Source organism: Coregonus lavaretus (genome assembly GCF_964263955.1).
Source record: "Coregonus lavaretus genome assembly, chromosome: 14".
NCBI classification, from domain to species: Eukaryota; Metazoa; Chordata; class Actinopteri; order Salmoniformes; family Salmonidae; genus Coregonus; species Coregonus lavaretus.
The window spans coordinates 20,169,975-20,190,395 of NC_140001.1; the positions used below are offsets into that span (position 1 = coordinate 20,169,975).

The 20,421-nt window shown below is 44.3% G+C and overlaps 1 protein-coding gene across 1 annotated transcript; it reads right to left on the reverse strand.

Moving 5' to 3' along the window:
* Positions 1-244: 244 nt before the first annotated feature.
* On the reverse strand, positions 245-8,631 carry LOC311141929 (anaphase-promoting complex subunit 7-like). The gene is made up of 11 exons (XM_084177442.1): positions 8,412-8,631; positions 7,229-7,415; positions 6,930-7,049; positions 6,663-6,774; positions 6,398-6,551; positions 6,129-6,271; positions 5,863-5,980; positions 1,874-2,070; positions 1,496-1,720; positions 1,205-1,355; positions 245-1,044 (listed from the first exon to the last, which is right to left on the reverse strand). Exons 1-11 carry the CDS (start codon positions 8,510-8,512, stop codon positions 879-881), a joined length of 1,674 nt encoding a protein of 557 aa, XP_084033568.1. The 5' UTR covers positions 8,513-8,631; the 3' UTR covers positions 245-878.
* Positions 8,632-20,421: the final 11,790 nt, after the last annotated feature.

Consider the following 20,421-nt stretch of genomic DNA (forward strand, 5'->3'; position numbering starts at 1 on the left):
TGAGTGTTTCCCAACTCCAGTCCTTGAGTACCCCCAACAGCATACATTTTTGTTTTAGCCCCAGACAAGCACACCTGATTCAACTAATCATCAAGCCCTCAATTAGTTGAATCAGGTGAGTTTGTCTGTTGGGGGTACTCAAAGGACGAGTTGGGAAACACCGGTTTAGAACTGTTCCTCAAGAATAGGTCACTAATACTAATTTACCACAAACTTTAAAAGAATGTAAGGGCATGAGAGACCAGACATGTCATGGTTTTATATCTTCAAAACATATATATACACAGTGGACAACACATGGCTATAAACATTTGCATTGGAAAACTTTCACATTACTTTGCAAAGAATGTGTAAAATGAAATGACCCCATGATTGACACAAACACCATTGAGAGAAAGGCCTTAAGTTATCTGATTATTCAGAAGGGAAAGTATGTCACCAGTTTCACACCAATATGTGTTAATACATGCAAATGTTACAAGGGTAAAGGAAAACTTAACAGAAAAGCAACAGAAATATAATAATTTCAATGGTTACTGGCTTCAGATATCTCGTTAACCCAACAAACAAGCAAACTAATGGCAAACTCCTAGGCCATGGCCCAACAATCCTAATGCCAGGTTTTTATAAATATTTTGGGCTAGGTTGTAAGATGCATCCTCCCCAAACCTCAGTGGCTGCTATGATGACTTCTCTATAACCCTGGGATGGGGCTTTATACACCCATATAGAGTGGGCCACCAGATCACTACATCAGGTAGCCCATGATGCCCATGTGTGGCATATGCCCCCAGCCCCCCTCTGTGCCCCTGGCATCTCTGCAGTGCCCCTGGCGTCTCTGCAGTGGGCCTGGGTCACTGCATGCCAAACCACTGCTCCTAGTCTGCCCACTGGGCTGCCTCACTGTCACTGCCTTCCAGGTCTCCATCCTCCCCGCTGCCCTCCATGTCATCCCCATCCAGCTCCACAGTGGCATCAGCAGGGCTCTCCTCCTTCTCCATCTTCTGCATTCCTTCCAGAGACTTCTGTTTATTCGGGTCCAGGCTGAGAGACAGACAGTGTCAGATTTGGATGATAGAGAAACATGTGCAGGCTCAACATCGAAGTGCAACATTTACATATTTCAGAAAAGGTAGACCTAAGGACAACACTGCATTAACATTTCATGAGTTGTGTAAAACCCTGGACTTTGGTGTAACATTACCCAAGTGCTATGCAGTATTGGTCCATAGCCTCTTGATAATCATAGACTGCCAACAGGAATTCCCCCAGCATCATGAGCAGCACACAGTCGCTCTGATTGGCTAAGGCATTCCGGAGAAGAGCAATCCCTTCCTCGTATTTCTGTTCCCGTCCTTAAATGGGAAAACAAACAAAATATCAAATCTTGTCCCTAACATCTTTGGTAACTTTTTTTTACAAAAGATACAATGGTTCTAAATCTCTACAGCACAACAACTAATAGAACTTCAGGGTCAGGTACCAAACCACATACTTAGTAGCTCTGCCTTCTTGACCACAGCCTTGGTGTAGTCAGGCCTCTGGGCTAGCGCCTTGTCCAGCAGGGTTTTGGCCTTCTCCTGGGTCACAGGGTCCTCCAGGCAGACTGTAGCCAGGATAGTTAGAGTCTGGGCATTCTCTCCGAGGGTCTTACAGATGTTATTCGCCATCCCCATTGCCTCTCGGATCCCATTGGATGCCAGGTAACAGTCAATCAGACCTGGGGACAGACAAGGCTCATTACTACCTCAATACTAGTAACAACAAAACACTTAGCAAACTTGCATCTGATGTTGCAGCTTCATGTGGGGGCAGTTCAAGATTAAAACATGTTCATTACAATGATGGTATCATAACAAGTATGTCCCCTTGCCTTCATAGCAGTCCAGACGGCAGGGCGCCAGGCGCATCGCCTCTCTGAAGTGGATGATGGCCTCTTGCACTCGGCCCATGTTCCTCAGTGCTGCTCCCTTCAGGAGGAGGGCCTGCACACTGTTGCTCTTCAGCTGGATGGCCTTGGCACCCAGGTAGAGGGCCCGGGAGTAGCGCTTACTGTAGAAGCTGTGACATCTGAGCCAACAAAAAACAGATTGATAGGAACATGTATTTAGTGTACAAAGAACAGGCCTTTTATTTTATACGGTTATAACACAAAATACAAACATATTATAGATCCATTTTTAAAAACTGCATTCAATATGTTTTCATCGACTTCAATCTTCTCACATTTATTTCTGGTCACTTAGAAGATGACTTGCCCAGTAGTGATGGGGGGGGGGGGGGAATCGATACAGTTACATATCGGGATATTATTTGTGATGATATATCGTATCGACAATATAATAGTAGGTTTACATCAAGGATCTCTCTGTACTTTGCTCGGTTAATCTTTCCCTCAATCCTGACTAGTCTCCCAGTCCCTGCTGCTGAAAAACATCCCCACAGCATGATGCTGCCACCACCATGCTTCACCGTAGGGATGGTGCCAGGTTTTTTTTATCCAGACGTGATGCTTGGCATTCAGGCCAAAGAGTTCAATCTTGGTTTCATCAGACCAGAGAATCTTGTTTCTCATGGTCTGAGAGTCTTTAGGTGCCTTTTGGCAAACTCCAAGCGGGCTGTTATGTGCCTTTTACTGAGGAGTGGCTTCCATCTGGCCACTCTACCATAAAGGCCTAATTGGTTTTTTTATTTTTTATTTAACCTTTATTTAACCAGGTAAACCAGTTGAGAACAAGTTCTCATTTACAACTGCGACCTGGCCAAGATAAAGCAAAGCAGTGCGATAAAAACAACACAGAGTTACATATGGGGTAAAACAAAACAAAGTCAAAAATACAACAGAAAATATATATACAGTGTGTGCAAATGTAGCAAGTTATGGAGGTAAGGCAATAAATAGGCCATAGTGCAAAATAATTACAATTAGTATTAACACTGGAATGATAGATGTGCAAGAGATGATGTGCAAATAGAGATACTGGGGTGCAAATGAGCAAAATAAATAACAATATGGGGATGAGGTAGTTGGGTGGGCTAATTTCAGATGGGCTGTGTACAGGTGCAGTGATCGGTAAGGTGCTCTGACAACTGATGCTTAAAGTTAGTGAGGGCGATAAGAGTCTCCAGCTTCAGAGATTTTTGAAATTCGTTCCAGTCATTGGCAGCAGAGAACTGGAAGGAATGGCGGCCAAAGGAGGTGTTGGCTTTGGGGATGACCAGTGAGATATACCTGCTGGAGCGCATACTACGGGTGGGTGTTGCTATGGTGACCAATGAGCTAAGATAAGGCGGGGATTTGCCTAGCAGTGATTTATAGATGGCCTGGAGCCAGTGGGTTTGGCGACGAATATGTAGTGAGGACCAGCCAACAAGAGCGTACAGGTCACAGTGGTGGGTAGTATATGGGGCTTTTGTGACAAAACGGATGGCACTGTGATAGACTACATCCAATTTGCTGAGTAGAGTGTTGGAGGCTATTGTAAATGACATCGCCAAAGTCAAGGATCGGTAGGATAGTCAGTTTTACGAGGGCATGTTTGGCAGCATGAGTGAAGGAGGCTTTGTTGCGAAATAGGAAGCCGATTCTAGATTTAACTTTGGATTGGAGATTCTTTATGTGAGTCTGGAAGGAGAGTTTACAGTCTAACCAGACACCTAGGTATTTGTAGTTGTCCACATACCCATTTTTTCAGACCCGTCGAGAGTAGTAATTCTAGTCGGGTGGGCGGGTGCCAGCAGCGTTCGGTTGAAGAGCACGCATTTAGTTTTACTAGTGTTTAAGAGCAGTTGGAGGCTACTGAAGGAGTGTTGTATGGCATTGAAGCTCGTTTGGAGGTTTGTTAACACAGTGTCCAATGAAGGGCCAGATGTATACAAAATGGTGCCGTCTGCGTAGAGGTGGATGTGAGTCACCAGCAGCAAGAGCGACATCATTGATATACACGGAGAAAAGAGTCGGCCCAAGAATTGAACCCTGTGGCACCCCCATAGAGACTGCCATAGGTCCAGACAACACGCCCTCCGATTTGACACATTGAACTATATCTGAGAAGTAGTTGGTGAACCAGGCGAGGCAGTCATTTGAGAAACCAAGGCTATTTAGTCTGCCAATAAGAATGCGGTGATTGACAGAGTCGAAAGCCTTGGCCAGGTCGATGAAGACGGCTGCACACTACTGTCTTATCGATCGCGGTTATAATATCGTTTAGGACCTTGAGCGTGGCTGAGGTGCACCCATGACCAGCTCGGAAACCGGATTGCATAGCGGAGAAGGTACGGTGGGATTCGAAATGGTCGGTGATCTGTTTGTTAACTTGGCTTTCAAAAACTTTCGAAAGGCAGGGCAGGATGGATATAGGTCTGTAACAGTTTGGATCTAGAGTGTCACCCCCTTTGAAGAGGGGGATGACCGCAGCAGCTTTCCAATCTCTGGGAATCTCGGACGTTACGAAAGAGAGGTTGAACAGGCTAGTAAGGGTTGCGACAATTTCGGCAGCTAGTTTTAGAAAGGGTCCAGATTGTCTAGCCCAGATGATTTGTAGGGGTCCAGATTGTTCAGCTCTTTCAGAACATCAGCTGTCTGAATTTGTGTGAAGGAGAAGCGGGGGGGGGGCATGGGCACGTTGCTGCGGAGGGTGCAGAGCTGGTGGCCAGGGTAGTGGTATCCAGGTGGAAAGCATGGCCAGCCGTAGCAAAATGCTTGTTGAAATTCTCGATTATTGTAGATTTATCGGTGGTGATAGTGTTTCCTAGCCTCAGTGCAGTGGGCAGCTGGGAGGAGGTGCTCTTATTCTCCATGGACTTTAGTGTCCCAAAACTTTTTGGAGTTAGTGCTACAGGATGCAAATTTCTGTTTGAAAAAGTTAGCCTTTGCTTTCCTAACTGCTTGTGTATATTGGTTCCTAACTTCCCTGAAAAGTTGCATATCGCGGGGGCTATTTGATGCTAATGCAGTACGCCACAGGATGTTTTTGTGCTGGTCAAGGGCAGTCAAGTCTGAGGAGAACCAAGGGCTATATCTATTGGTGGAGTGCTGCAGAGATAGTTGTCCTTCTGGAAGGTTCTCCCATCTCCACAGAGGAACTCTGGAGCTCTGTCAGAGTGACCATTGGGTTCTTGGTCACCTCTCTGACCAAGGCCCTTCTCCCCCGATTGCTCAGTTTGGCCGGGCGGCCAGCTCTAGGAAGAGTCTTGAAGGTTCTAAACTTCTTCCATTTAAGAATGATGGAGGCCACTGTGTTCTTAGGGACCTTCAATGCTGCAGAAATGTTTTGGTACCCTTCCCCAGATCTGTGCCTCGGCACAATCCTGTCTCTGAGCTCTACGAACAATTCCTTCGACCTCATGGCTTGATTTTTGCTCTGACATGCACTGTCAACTGTGGGACCTTATATAGACAGGTGTGTGCCTTTCCAAATAATGTCCAATCAATTGAATTTACCACAGGTTGACTCCAATCAAGTTGTAGAAACATCTCAAGGATGATCAATGGAAACAGGATGCACCTGAGCTCAATTTTGAGTCTCATAGCAAACGGTCTGAATACTTATGTAAATAAGGTATCGGTTTTTTATTTTTTATAAATCTGCAACAATCTCAAAAACCTATTTTCGCTTTGTCATTATGGGGTATTGTGAATAGATTGATGAGGACATGTTTTTATTTAATCCATTTTAGAATAAGTCTAACGTAACAAAATGTGGAAAAAGTCAAGGTCTGAATACTTTCCGAATGCACTGTATAGTGAGCAATATGTTTGGAACATAGAATCGCAATACATATAGAATCATGAGAATTGCAATACATATCGTATCAGCACCTAAGTATCGTGATTATCTTGGCAATTCCCAGCCCTATTACCCATATATGACCCAGGGCTCTGCATGCTGGTCTGAGATGTTGAACAACCTTCCTCCCAGGACCTCAACATCCTCCAGGTGCCCCTCATGTGCCATAAGGTAGCCATATACATCCATGCCTGACAGCAAGTAAAGACAACATAACAATTAGTCTAACCATACATAAAAACCTAATAGTTAATGTCTCGCTAGCCTGGCTTAGTGAGTCCTAGGAAACATATTTATTTAGTCAGTCAGATGGGTTTTGTGATGTCTGCTGTCCAGTACCTTTGATCAGATAAGGGTCCAGCATCTGGGCCTGCTTAAACTTCAGGATGGAGTTCTTTGTGTCGCCTGCCCTGAAGTAGACATCTGCCAGGCTCACCAGCAGGTCCACATTGTCCCGCAGTAAAGACTTCTTCTCCAGGGAGCTGAGAAGTAGAATCAGAAAACAGAAACAACACCCAGAATGAGAGCCATAGCTTAACAATACCTGAGATTATGATTAATTAAATAAATAACGCTCCCATGGTGGTATGAGGAACTGGTCTGCTCACCGGATGGTGTCGATTGCTCTGTGGTTGTCCCCTACATGTATGAAGGCATAGGCTTTGATCCACACAGAGAGCCACTCCAGGTTGGGAAGACTCTGGATCACATCCATAGTCATGGACGCCACTTCAGCTCCCTTCACTGACAGAGACAGGAGACCTACAACAGACACGAGTTAAAAGAACCCTTTCAAATTAAGAGCACAATAACATGGGGTATTGGCATGTCTGTGTGACGCACTACAGAAACATCCCAGTAACAAGTCCATACCAATGATGGCATCCAGTGCCAAGGGACACTGTTTCAGGACCTCTTTGTAGCTTGTGACAGCAGAGCGTTCCTGTCCAGCCTTCCTGTACAGATTAGCCAGCATCATGTTGATCTGAGGAAGAATACACAAATATGAAATTCGGAAATTCCTCACAAGAATCTGGGCTGCTTTAATTCATTGAAATAGTCATAAACGGCACTGCAAGCTTGGGTGTCATTGAAAGAGGATGGGTCTTTCAGAAGGGGATCTTGAACTTGGCAGCCTACCTTTGGGGTTCTCTGTCTAGATGGAATCCAATCAAGCACTGCAATTGCATCCTTATCCAACTTCAGGTAGGTGTAGCACTCTGCAATCTTATACTTGACCTCAATCTCTGAGGGCAAACTCTGAAATAAAGAAAAATTGCATTTGGTCAATTCAGAAGGCATTGCACATTGTGCACAATTACATATACAGTCTGTAGAGCAGCTCAGTCAAATGTGCATTATTTGTAATGAATGACATGGATGCCTGTTGCTACAGCCAGATATGTTGTAATTGACAGAGAGTTGGGAGCCTTGCACACCTGTGACTGCAAGGAGGATGCAGTTCCCCCGGTAGATAGGCGCACTTTAGAAGTTTTGCTGAGAACTTTCTTCTGCTGCAGTGCCATGTTGTACTTACAAGCAGCATTACGGTACTCCTTGTCATGGAAGATGGCATCTGCATGATAAACCAGCAGCTGGTACTTCTGGGATGGTGAGAACAGCTCTCTGAAAGAACAGATGTGGCACATGCATCACCCTATTTGACTGACAATAACTATATGAAGTGGTCAAGGAAATTAGCAATCAACATACAAAATCTTTTCACAAATAGTCACAGAATTAATCCAGATACAACTACACTGAACAAAAATATAAAACGCAACAACCTGTAAAGTGCTGGTCCCAGAAATGTCCCTCAAATTTTGTGCACAAATTTGTTTACATCCCTATTAGTAAGCATTTTACCCTTTGTCAAGATAATTCATTCACCTGACAGGTGTGGCATATCAAAACGCTGATTAAACAGCATGATCATTACACAGGTGCATCTTGTGCTGGGCACAATGGAAGGCCACTAAAATTTATTTTTGTCACGCAACAATGCCACAGATGTCTCAAGTTGAGGGAGCTTGCAATTGGCATGCTGACTGCAGGAATGTCCACCAGTTGTTTCCAGATAATTTAATGTTAATTTCTCTACCATAAACCGCCTCCAACATAGTTTTAGAGAATTTGTCAGTATGTCCAACCGGCCTCACAACCGCAGACCACGTGTAACCACGCCAGCCCAGGACCTCCACATCCAGCTTCTTCACAGGCAGGATCTTTAGTGGTTGGGCCTATGCCCTCCCAGACCCACCCATGGCTGCGCCCCTGCCCAGTCATGTGAAATCCATAGATTAGGGCCTAATTAACTTTTTCAATTTACTGATTTCCTTATATGAACTGTAACTCAAAATCGGTTAAATTGTTGCGTTTATATTTTTGTTCAGTATACATTTACACCCATCTTAAGCTCGTTAGCTAGCTAGAAAGATTGCCAAATGCGTCCTTGTCAATTTACCTCGTGACGATAAGCATGCATTTATTAGGACACGTGTTATCTATTGTACATAATTAGATGCTCTTGAAGATGATCGAACGGATTTCATAACTAGTTAGGTAGCTAATAACATTCAGATGGGTGTTCAGTAGCTAGCCAGCCAGCTAGCTAATACTTACGGATTGTTATTGCTCATTGTCAGCAGTAAGCCACTCATTATCCGAACGTTTGAGTGAAGTCCCGCGGCGGCTATATCCCGCACATGATCTATGACGTTCATTTCGATGTATTTTGATGGCTTGCTTTAAGATCAAAATCTAAAGTTTAAAGTTAACGATTGCAGATAGGTAGCTTACTTGTTTGCTATCATCACAAACTGCGATGTATTAAATATGGCGCCGCAAGTTGAAGGACCCATCAATTATGTTTTGCTTTTATAAAACAACATCCTATCCTTGCTACATGTGTCATAAATATGACATAGTTTTTTTTCCTCCTCGGTATAAATTATTACAATTTAAGTAATACGTTTTAAATACTTAAAAGGCCACTCCGTCAAAGTTTTCTTGTTCAGGCGAATAGAGTACGACAGTATGAGTCATAATACCAATAAAACCTAACAGTCACACAGGGAAATGATCAGGGGATGCTAGGTTTAGCAGAAATTTTTAGGCTAATGAAATCTGAAAACCCGTCCACAAGGCCTGAAAACTAGCCCAAAAATGTTTTTCGCAGCAAGAGAGGAGTTGCCACATTTATCCAATAAACCTTTTTTCGCCCCAATAACGTTATTGAGCGAATTAAGGAATATCTACGTCATTTTTAACGACGTAGGCTAAGAAGCAAAATTCGGTTTTCCATCAAAATAATAATTCTTGCGAGTTTAAGAATGTAGCAAGACAAAAGATAATCAAATCAAATCGAATCAAATTTGATTTGGCACATGCGCCGAATTCAACAGGTGTGTAGACCTTACAGTGAAATGCTTACTTACAAGCCCTTAACCAACAATGCAGTTTTAAGAAAAAATAGAGTTAAGTAAAAAATAGATAGTTGAAGCCGGAAGTTGGGTTGGAGTCATTAAAACTCGTTTTTCAACCACTCCACAAATTTCTTGTTAACAAACTATAGTTTTGGCAAGTCGGTTAGGAGATCTACTTTGTGCATGACACAAGTATTTTTCCAACAATTGTTTACAGACAGATTATTACACTTATAATTCACTGTATCACAATTCCAGTGGGTCAGAAGTTTACATACACTAAGTTGACTGTGCCTTTAAACAGCATGGAAAATTCCAGAAAGTGATGTCATGGCTTTAGAAGCTTCTGATAGGCTAATTAACATCATTTGAGTCAATTGGAGGTGTACCTGTGGATGTATTTCAAGGCCTACTTTCAAACTCAGTGCCTCTTTGCTTGACATCATGGGAAAATCAAAAGAAATCAGCCAAGACCACAGAAAAAAATGTGTAGACCTCCACAAGTCTGGTTCATCCTTGGGAGCAATTTCCAAACGCCTGAAGGTACCAAGTTCATCTGTACAAACAATAGTACGCACGTATAAACACCATGGGACCACGCTGCCGTCATACCGCTCAGGAAGGAGACGCGTTCTGTCTCCTAGAGATGAATGTACTGTGGTGCGAAAAGTGCGAATCAATCCCAGAACAACAGCAAAGGACCTTGTGAAGATGCTGGAGGAAACAGGTATAAAAGTATCTATATCCACAGTAAAACAAGTTCTATATCGACATAACCTGAAAGGCCGCTCAGCAAGGAAGAAGCCACTGCTCCAAAATCGCCATAAAAAAGCCAGACTACGGTTTGCAACTGCACATGGGGACAAAGATCGTACTTTATGGAGAAATGTCCTCTGGTCTGATGAAACAAAAAAAGAACTGTTTGGCCATAATGACCATCGTTATGTTTGGAGGAAAAAGGGGATGGCTTGCAAGCCGAAGAACACCATCCCAACCGTGAAGCACAGGGGTGGCAGCATCATGCTGTGGGGGTGCTTTGCTGCAGGAGGGACTGGTGCACTTCACAAAATAGATGGCATCATGAGGAAGGAAAATGATGTGGATATATTGAAGCAACATCTCAAGACATCAGTCAGGAAGTTAAAGCTTGGTCGCAAATGGGTCTTCCAAATGGACAATGACCCCAAGCATACTTCCAAAGTTGTGGCAAAATGGCTTAAGGACAACAAAGTCAAGGTATTGGAGTGGCCATCACAAAGCCCTGACCTCAAGCCTATAGAAAATGTGTGGGCAGAACTGAAAAAGCGTGTGCGAGCAAGGAGACCTACAAACCTGACTCAGTTACACCAGCTCTGTCAGGAGGAATGGGCCAAAATTCACCCAACCTATTGTGGGAGGCTTGTGGAAGGCTACCCGAAACGGTAGGCAATGCTACCAAATACTAATTAAGTGTATGTAAACTTTTGACCCACTGGGAATGTAATGAAATAAATAAAAGCTTAAATAAATCATTCTCTCTACTATTATTCTGACATTTCACATTCTTAAAATAAAGTGGTGATTCTAACTGACCTAAGACAGGGGATTTTTACTAGGATTAAATGTCAGGAATTGCGAAAAACTGAGTTTAAATTTATTTGGCTAAGGTGTATGTAAACTTCCGACTTCAACTGTATTTTTTAAGAGAAAAGCCATGGCGGCTGCGTAGAAGTAGCCCAAAAATATTGTTTTCAAAGTATCAGTGGTGGAAAAAGTACCCAATTGTCATACTTGAGTAGAAGTAAAGAGACCTTAATAGAAAATGACTCAAGTAAAAGTCACCCAGTAAAATACTACGTGAGTAAAATTCTAAAAGTATTTGGTTTTAAATATACTTAAGTATCAAAAGTAAATGTAATTGCCAAAATATTCTTAAGTATCAAAAGTATAAATCATTTCACATTACTTATATTAAGCAAACCAGAGGGGACAATTTTCTAGTTTTTTTAATTTACAGATAGCCAGGGTCACACTCCAACACTCAGACATAATTTACATACTAAGCATTTGTGTTTAGGGAGTCTGCCAGATCAGAGGTAGTAGGTGTGTTGTTATTTTTACATTTTAGTCATTTAGCAGACGCTCTTATCCAGAGCGACTTACAGTTAGTGAGTGCATACATATTTTATACTGGCCCCCCGTGGGAATCAAACCCACAACCCTGGCGTTGCAAGCGCCATGCTCTACCAACTGAGCTACACGGGGGGCCTATGTGTTAATAACATGAAGACTACTTTACCCAGCAGGCTATGCGAGGGGGGGAAGTGGAAGTATGCCTTGCATTGCTACACAAGGAGATTTCTGGCTAAAGTATCCGTTTATTAAAAGTAGTTCAACCTACGCCCTGGTTTGTCATTAGTTAAAGGAACAAACATAACATGGTGTCAGAAGTGGGATAAATAATAATTTCTCAAAATGCTGCAAAGCTGAGGATACAAAGAAAAAGGTTCACACAGTCAAAGAGGAGACTGAAGAATTCTTTGATTCTGTGGAAAAATGCAATGCAGTAAAAGCTGAATGGATTGTGCCATTGACTGTGAATGAAACTATAATACCATTCAAGCTCGATACTGGAGCTCAGGTAAACCTGTTGTCGCTGGATGACTACAAAACACTGAAAGTGAAGGCAAAATACACCCTGTGAAAATCAAGGTTACTGGTTATACTGGGGAGAACGTACCAGTTAAAGGAAGCTGCATAGTAACTTTACAGCACAAAGGAAAACAGTTCAAAGCACAGCTTCTGATCGTGGAAAAGATTGTACAGCCTATTCTAGGAATCAGTGCATGTGAAAAGCTCAATTTGGTGAAAAGAGTGTATGTAGTGACATCACAGACTGAAAATGACCAGGAATCGCTACTGGCTGAGTATGAGGACGTGTTTGAGGGTCTCGGATGTTTACCTGGAGAACACAAAATATGACAAAATTACTCCAGTTGTGCATGCATGCAGAAAAGTTCAATTTGCACTGAGGAAAAAGCTCAAGGAGGAACTCGGACGCATGGAAAAGATGGACGGCATCACAAAAATCTATGAACCTACAGATTGGGTAAGCTCACTGGTTATTGTGGTGAAAAAGAACAGTGTCTAGACCCGAGAGATCTCAACAAAGCTATCAAGTGAGAGTATTTCAAGTTGCCAACCAGAGAAGAGATAATGTCATAGTTTGCTGGAGCAAAGTGGTTCAGTAAGCTTGATGCCTCATCAGGATTCTGGCAGATGAAGCTAGATGATGCAAGCTCAAGGCTATGCACATTCAACACACCTGAGGGCAGGTACAGATTTTTTCGTCTACCATGTGGGATTCTCTCAGCGCCAGAGGTCTACCACAAGACAATTCACATGATCTTCAAGCACATTCCAGGAGTAAAGACCATGATGGACGACATCATCGTCTGGGGGTCCACAAAAGAAGAACACGACGCGCGAGTGAGACAAGTGCTGGACCTGACACGGAAAGTCAACCTGAAACTAAACAAGGACAAATGCGAGTTTGGTGTGAAAACACTTACAGTGGCTTGCGAAAGTATTCACTCCCCTTGGTATTTTTCCTATTTTGTTGCCTTACAACCTGGAATTAAAATGGATTTTTGGGGGGGTTGTATCATTTGATTTACACAACATGCCTACCACTTTGAAGATGCAAAATATTTTTTTTTGTGAAACAAATAAGAAATAAGACAAAAAAACAGAAAACTTGAGAGTGCATAATTATTCACCCCCCCAAAGTCAATACTTTGTAGAGCCACCTTTTGCAGCAATTACAGCTGCACGTCTCTTGGGGTATGTCTCTATAAGCTTGGCACATCTAGCCACTGGGATTGTTGCCCATTCTTCAATGCAGAACTGCTCTAGCTCCTTCAAGTTGGATGGGTTCTGCTGGTGTACAGCAATCTTTAAGTCATACCACAGATTCTCAATTGGATTGAGGTCTGGGCTTTGACTAGGCCATTCCAAAACATTTAAATGTTTCCCCTTTAACCACTCGAGTGTTGCTTTAGCAGTATGCTTAGGGTCATTGTCCTGCTGGAAGGTGAACCTCTGTCCCAGTCTCAAATCTCTGGAAGACTGAAACAGGTTTCCTTCAAGAATTTCCCTGTATTTAGCGCAATCCATCATTCCTTTAATTCTGACCAGTTTCCCAGTCCCTGCCGATGAAAACATCCCCACAGCATGACGCTGCCACCACCATGCTTCACTGTGGGGATGATGTTCTCGGGGTGATGAGAGGTGTTGGGTTTGCGCCAGACATAGCATTTTCCTTGATGGCCAAAAAGCTCAATTTGAGGTTTATCTGACCAGAGTACCTTCTTCCATATGTTTGGGGAGTCTCCCACATGCCTTTTGGCGAACACCAAATGTGTTTGCTTATTTTTTTCTTTAAGCAATGGCTTTTTTCTGGCCACTCTTCCATAAAGCCCAGCTCTGTGGAGTGTACGGCTTAAAGTGGTCCTATGGACAAATACTCCAATCTCCGCTGTGGAGCTTTGCAGCTCCTTCAGGGTTATCTTTGGTCTCTTTGTTGCCTCTCAAATTAATGCCCTCTTTGCCTGGTCCTTGAGTTTTGGTGGGCGGCCCTCTCTTGGCAGGTTTGTTGTGGTGCCATATTCTTATATTTAATGATGCTCCGTGGGATGTTCAACGTTTCTGATATTTTTTTATAACCCAACCCTGATCTGTACTTCTCCACAACTTTGTCCCTGACCTGTTTGGAGAGCTCCTTGGTCTTCATGGTGCCGCTTGCTTGGTGGTGCCCCTTGCTTAGTGGTGTTGCAGACTCTAGGGCCTTTCAGAACAGGTGTATATATACTGAGATCATGTGACAGATCATGTGACACTTAGATTGCACACAGGTGGACTTTCTTTAACAAATTATGTGACTTCTGAAGGTAATTGGTTGCACCAGATCTTATTTAGGGGCTTCATAGCAAAGGGGGTGAATACATATGCACGCACCACTTTTCCGTTATTTATTTTTTAGAATTGTTTGAAACAAGTTATTTTTTTCATTTCACTTCACCAATTTTGACTATTTTGTGTATGTCCATTACATGAAATCCAAATAAAAATCAATTTAAATTACAGGTTGCAATGCAACAAAATAGGAAAAACGGCAAGGGGGATGAATACTTTTGCAAGGCACTGTACCTTTTGGGAGATGTACTTTCAGAGGATGGAGTCAAACCAGACCCGAGGAAAACATCAGCCATCAACAACATGGAGCGTCCGAAGAACAAGGACGACGTGAGACGCTTCATGGGCATGATCACCTACCTTGCAAAGTTCATACCTCAACTGTCAGCACAGTCTGCTCCACTCAGATGTCTTCTGGAACAGAAAAACGAATCCCATGAGCAGGAAAACTGCTTCAAAAACCTAAAGAAGACAATCATGGAAGTGCCAGTGCTCAGGTTCTATGATCCAGAGAAAAGCACAAGGATTTCTGCAGATGCGTCACAGTTTTGCTTAGGAGCAGTTCTTCTGCAACAATATGATGACACATGGCAACCTGTCGCTTATGCGTCCAGAGCCTTGACAGGCGCAGAAACAAGATATGCACAAATAGAGAAAGAACTACTGGCGAGCATATACGCGTGCGAAAGGTTTCACCAATATGTCTACGGACAAGCCTTCCAAGTAGAAATCGACCACAAACCATTGGTGTCAATCATGTCAAAGCCACTGAATGGTTGTCCAATGAGAATCTAGAGAATGTTGATCAGACTGCAAAAGTATGATGTGAAGATGATCTACCCCCCGGGAAAGTTCATGTTCTCCACCGACACTCTTTCTCGAGCAGTCAACAAGAAAGAGAGCGCCAACTCTCAGAAAAACACTGAGATTCAGGCCTATGTCGACATGATCGTAGCATCACTTCCTGTGTCTTCTGAGAGAATGGCGCAGATCAAAAGAGAGACCGCAGCTGACCAAACAATGACAGAGTTGAAAGAAACAATACTGATAGGATGGCCTGCACAGAAACACAACTGTCCAAGGAGAATACAGGATTACTGGATGTGCAGAGTAGAGCTCACTGTTGTGGATGACATAGTGTTCAAAGGCAATAAGATTGTCATTCCCATGACACTACGCAAAGAAATGCTACAGAAAATACACAAGGGCCACTTGGGTGAGGAAAAATGCAAACGACGAGCACGAGAAGTAATGTACTGGCCAAGAATGAACCAGGAAATCAGCCAGAACACAGCTTCATGTGAACTGTGTTTGACCTACAGGCCAAAACAGCCAGCAGAACCAACCGACCCTACAACAAAGTTGCAGTTGACCTTTTTGACTGCAATGGCAAAAGTCACATTGTTGTTACCGACTACTACTCAAACTACTCTGAAGTAGCAACACTGCCAACTACCTCCAGCAAAGCTGTAATCACCTACCTGAAATCAGTCCTCGCAAGACATGGGGTTGCGTCCGAACTGTACTCGGACAATGGCCCGCAGTTCTCAAGTTCTGAATTCCAATCGTTCTCTAATGACTGGGGATTCCAACACCATACCTCCAGCCACAACTACCCAAGGTCCAACGGCTTAGCAGAATGTTCAGTCAAAATAGTCAAAGGTCTGATGAAAAAGGCACATGATGGAAATGAGGACTTCCTAAAAAGTCTGATGATCTACCGCAGCGCACCGCTGCAGAATGGACTTTCACCTGCACAAATGTTGATGGGACGTCGCATCAGAACCAACCTACCATCCATGAGGACTTGCTAACACCCAGAGGTGCTTACAACGTCAAACTCGCAAAGGAAAAACAGAAAGACAAACAAAAACAGCGACACAACAAAAGTGCAAGAGACTTACCTGAACTGAAACCTGGAGATCATGTATGACTCCGAGACATCACTACAAGAACATGGATGCAGCAAGGGTGCGTGCAGAGAGAAGTTGCACCAGAGCATGGATCACAACTGAGTCGAAACAGAGTGGATCTAAGGCTTCAGCCATTCACTCAAGGGACTGAGGATCATCAGGAGGATACTGCTGAAGTGTCAAATGCCTTTACCAATGGACAATTCAGTCAGAACACCCTGACTGACAATTAACGTTGTCCAACTACTTCAGGAAGCACTTCAGCAGAACGACCAAAAAGGACTGTCAGAGTCCCCAAAAGGTTTATTGAGAATTGCTAAAAAATATATATACAGTGGGGAAAAAAAGTATTTAGTCAGCCACCAATTGTGCAAGTTCTCCCACTTAAAAAGATGAGAGAGGCCTGTCATTTTCATCATAGGTACACGTCAACTATGACAGACAAAATGAGAAAAAAAATCCAGAAAATCACATTGTAGGATTTTTTATGAATTTATTTGCAAATTATGGTGGAAAATAAGTATTTGGTCAATAACAAAAGTTTCTCAATACTTTGTTATATACCCTTTGTTGGCGATGACACAGGTCAAACGTTTTCTGTAAGTCTTCACAAGATTTTCACACACTGTTGCTGGTATTTTGGCCCATTCCTCCATGCAGATCTCCTCTAGAGCAGTGATGTTTTGGGGCTGTCGCTGGGCAACACGGACTTTCAACTCCCTCCAAAGATTTTCTATGGGGTTGAGATCTGGAGACTGGCTAGGCCACTCCAGGACCTTGAAATGCTTCTTACGAAGCCACTCCTTCCTTGCCCGGGCGGTGTGTTTGGGATCATTGTCATGCTGAAAGACCCAGCCACGTTTCATCTTCAATGCCCTTGCTGATGGAAGGAGGTTTTCACTCAAAATCTCACGATACATGGCCCCATTCATTCTTTCCTTTACACGGATCAGTCGTCCTGGTCCCTTTGCAGAAAAACAGTCCCAAAGCATGATGTTTCCACCCCCATGCTTCACAGTAGGCATGGTGTTCTTTGGATGCAACTCAGCATTCTTTGTCCTCCAAACGACAAGTTGAGTTTTTACCAAAAAGTTATATTTTGGTTTCATCTGACCATATGACATTCTCCCAATCCTCTTCTGGATCATCCAAATGCACTCTAGCAAACTTCAGACGGGCCTGGACATGTACTGGCTTAAGCAGGGAGTCCCTGGCGGCGTAGTGTGTTACTGATGGTAGGCTTTGTTACTTTGGTCCCAGCTCTCTGCAGGTCATTCACTAGGTCCCCCCGTGTGGTTCTGGGATTTTTGCTCACCATTCTTGTGATCATTTTGACCCCACGGGGTGAGATCTTGCGTGGAGCCCCAGATCGAGGGAGATTTTCAGTGGTCTTGTATGTCTTCCATTTCCTAATAATTGCTCCCACAGTTGATTTCTTCAAACCAAGCTGCTTACCTATTGCAGATTCAGTCTTCCCAGCCTGGTGCAGGTCTACAATTTTGTTTCTGGTGTCCTTTGACAGCTCTTTGGTCTTGGCCATAGTGGAGTTTGGAGTGTGACTGTTTTTGTTGTTGTGGACAGGTGTCTTTTATACTGATAACAAGTTCAAACAGGTGCCATTAATACAGGTAACGAGTGGAGGACAGAGGAGCCTCTTAAAGAAGAAGTTACAGGTCTGTGAGAGCCAGAAATCTTGCTTGTTTGTAGGTGACCAAATACTTATTTTCCACCATAATTTGCAAATAAATTCATAAAAAATCATACAATGTGATTTTCTGGAATTCTTTTTCTCAATTTGTCTGTCATAGTTGACGTGTACCTATGATGAAAATTACAGGCCTCTCTCATCTTTTTAAGTGGGAGAACTTGCACAATTGGTGGCTGACTAAATACTTTTTTTCCCCACTGTACATATAAAAAAAAGGGGCACCTGGATTGAATGTTTTGGTCTATGTGAAAATAAATAGAGCCACAATAGAGTATTTGTCACGGATTCTGCCGAGGCTGCTCCTCCTCCTTTCTCGGGCAGGCTTCGGCGTTCGTCGTCCCCGGAGTACTAGCTACTGCCGATCGATGTTTCGGCGTTTGTCTTGTTCTGTCTTGAGTGGTTACACCTGTTGTCTATTATGTTTGATTGTAGTCCCTATATTTACCCATGTCTCTCGTGTGTTATTGTTTTGTGTCTAGGCTGTATCGGCATTGCTGTTTTTGTCGTATACGTGTATTTTGTTTTCCTCCCTGTTAGGAGGTTTTGTTTTGTATGTTCTTTACTATTAGTAAAGTACGTCTGCTAGTATCTCTGTGTCCTGCGCTTGACTTCACTCACCGCATACACGTCGCCCCTGACAGAATAACACCATCATGGAGTCAGCAGGATCGGCGGTGCCAACGGGATCACTGGAGGAGCGCGTAATCCACCAAGCAGCCATGATCCAGGACCTGGGCACTGCCATGCAAGGGGTGATGGACACCTTGAGGCGATGGGAGAGAGGAGGTTTGCCCACACCACCTCCAACGATACCACCACCATCAGCCATACCCATCGTTCCATCTCCGGAGTCCAGTGGGATTCGGCTCTCACTCCCGAGGGCTTATGATGGCACCGCGGCCGGGTGTCAGGGTTTCCTGCTCCAAGTAGAACTCTACCTGGCAACCATCCACCCGGCGCCCTCGGGATACGAGAGCGTTTCCGCCCTCATCTCCTGTCTGTCCGGCAAGGCACTGGAGTGGGCCAACGCCGAGTGGAGGGGAATAGAAGCCGCTACAGTCAGCTATGCGGAGTTCTCCCGCCGCTTCAGGGCGGTTTTCGATCATCCCCCAGAGGGGAAAGCGGCGGGTGAGCGTCTGTTCCACCTCAGACAGGGGAAGAGGAGCTTGCAGGATTTCGCACTGGATTTCCGGACTCTGGCTGCCAATGTGGGATGGAATGAGAGGGCCCTCATCGACCACTACAGGTGCAGCCTAAGGGAGGACGTTCGCCGAGAGTTGGCCTGCAGGGACACCAACCTAAGTTTCGATCAGCTGGTGGACATGTCGATTCGTCTGGATACCCTGTTGGCTACCCGCGGACGTCCGGAGTTGGGGCCGTCCATTCCATCCCCCAGCACCTCCGAGCCGAGCCCTATGGAGCTCGGGGGTGCTGGTGCTAGAGAGAAAAGGAGAGAGACCAGGAGAGAGGCCGTCCCCTGCACCAACTGTGGCCGCAGAGGACACACTGCGGTTTGGTGCTGGGGAGGGTCTCCTAGGGATCGAGGCAGCAGGCCACCCACTGATGAGTCATTCCAGGTGAGTAAGCACCCAACTCACCCAGAGCTCTCTGTTGTAAACATGTGTATTAAAGTTGTGTTTCCAGAGGTTTCTTCTCACTCCCAGCATAAGGCGCTAGTCGATTCAGGCGCAGCTGGGAATTTTATTGATCGCTGTTTCTCGTATAAGTTAGGGATTTCCCTTATACCAGTTGATGTGTCCTTCCCCATCCATGCCCTAGACAGCCGCCCTTTGGGGTCGGGATTGATTAGGGAGGTCACAGCACCACTTAAGATGAAGACGCAGGGGGGTCATGAGGAGATTATACAGTTGTATTTGATTGACTCTCCTGTGTTTCCCGTGGTGTTGGGGCTTCCCTGGTTAATATCTCATGACCCCGACATTTCATGGCAACAGAGGGTTCTCAGGAAATGGTCTGATCAGTGTGTCGGGCGGTGTATAGGTGTTTCCGTAGGGGCAACGACGGTGGAAAGTCCGAACCAAATGCCCGCAATGCACATTCCTCCTGAGTATACAGATTTGGCACTCGTCTTCAGTAAGAAGAAGGCGACTCAATTACCACCTCATAGACAGGGGGATTGTGCGATAGACCTCCAGGCAGGCGCTGCACTTCCTTGTAGTCATGTGTATCCTCTGTCTCAGGAAGAGACGGCAGCTATGGAGACATACGTCACCGAATCTCTGGGACAGGGATACATACGGCCATCCACTTCTCCTGCGTCCTCAAGTTTCTTTTTTGTGAAGAAGAAGGATGGGGGTTTGCGCCCGTGTATTGATTACCGTGGTCTCAATCAGATTACCATTAAATACAGCTATCCTCTCTCTCTGATTGCGAGTATGACGGAGTCATTACTCGGGGCGCGATTCTTCACAAAATTGGATCTCAGGAGCGCTTACAACCTGGTGCGCATTAGGGAGGGAGATGAATGGAAAACAGCATTTAGTACCACCTCGGGTCACTATGAGTATCTCGTCATGCCATACGGTTTAATGAATGCTCCTTCAGTCTTCCAATCATTTGTGGACGAGATTTTCCGGGATTTGCATGGACAGGGTGTAGTGGTGTATATTGAT

Excerpts from the sequence above, each read along its gene's own strand:
- LOC311141929 (XM_084177442.1), bottom strand. The coding sequence starts at position 8,512 with ATGAACGTCATAGATCATGTGCGGGATATAGCCGCCGCGGGACTTCAC. Across the intron at positions 7,050-7,228 it reads CATCCTCCTTGCAGTCACAG|AGTTTGCCCTCAGAGATTGA; the intron begins GTGTGCAAGGCT and ends TCTTTATTTCAG. Across the intron at positions 1,045-1,204 it reads CAATACTGCATAGCACTTGG|CCTGGACCCGAATAAACAGA; the intron begins GTAATGTTACAC and ends TCTGTCTCTCAG.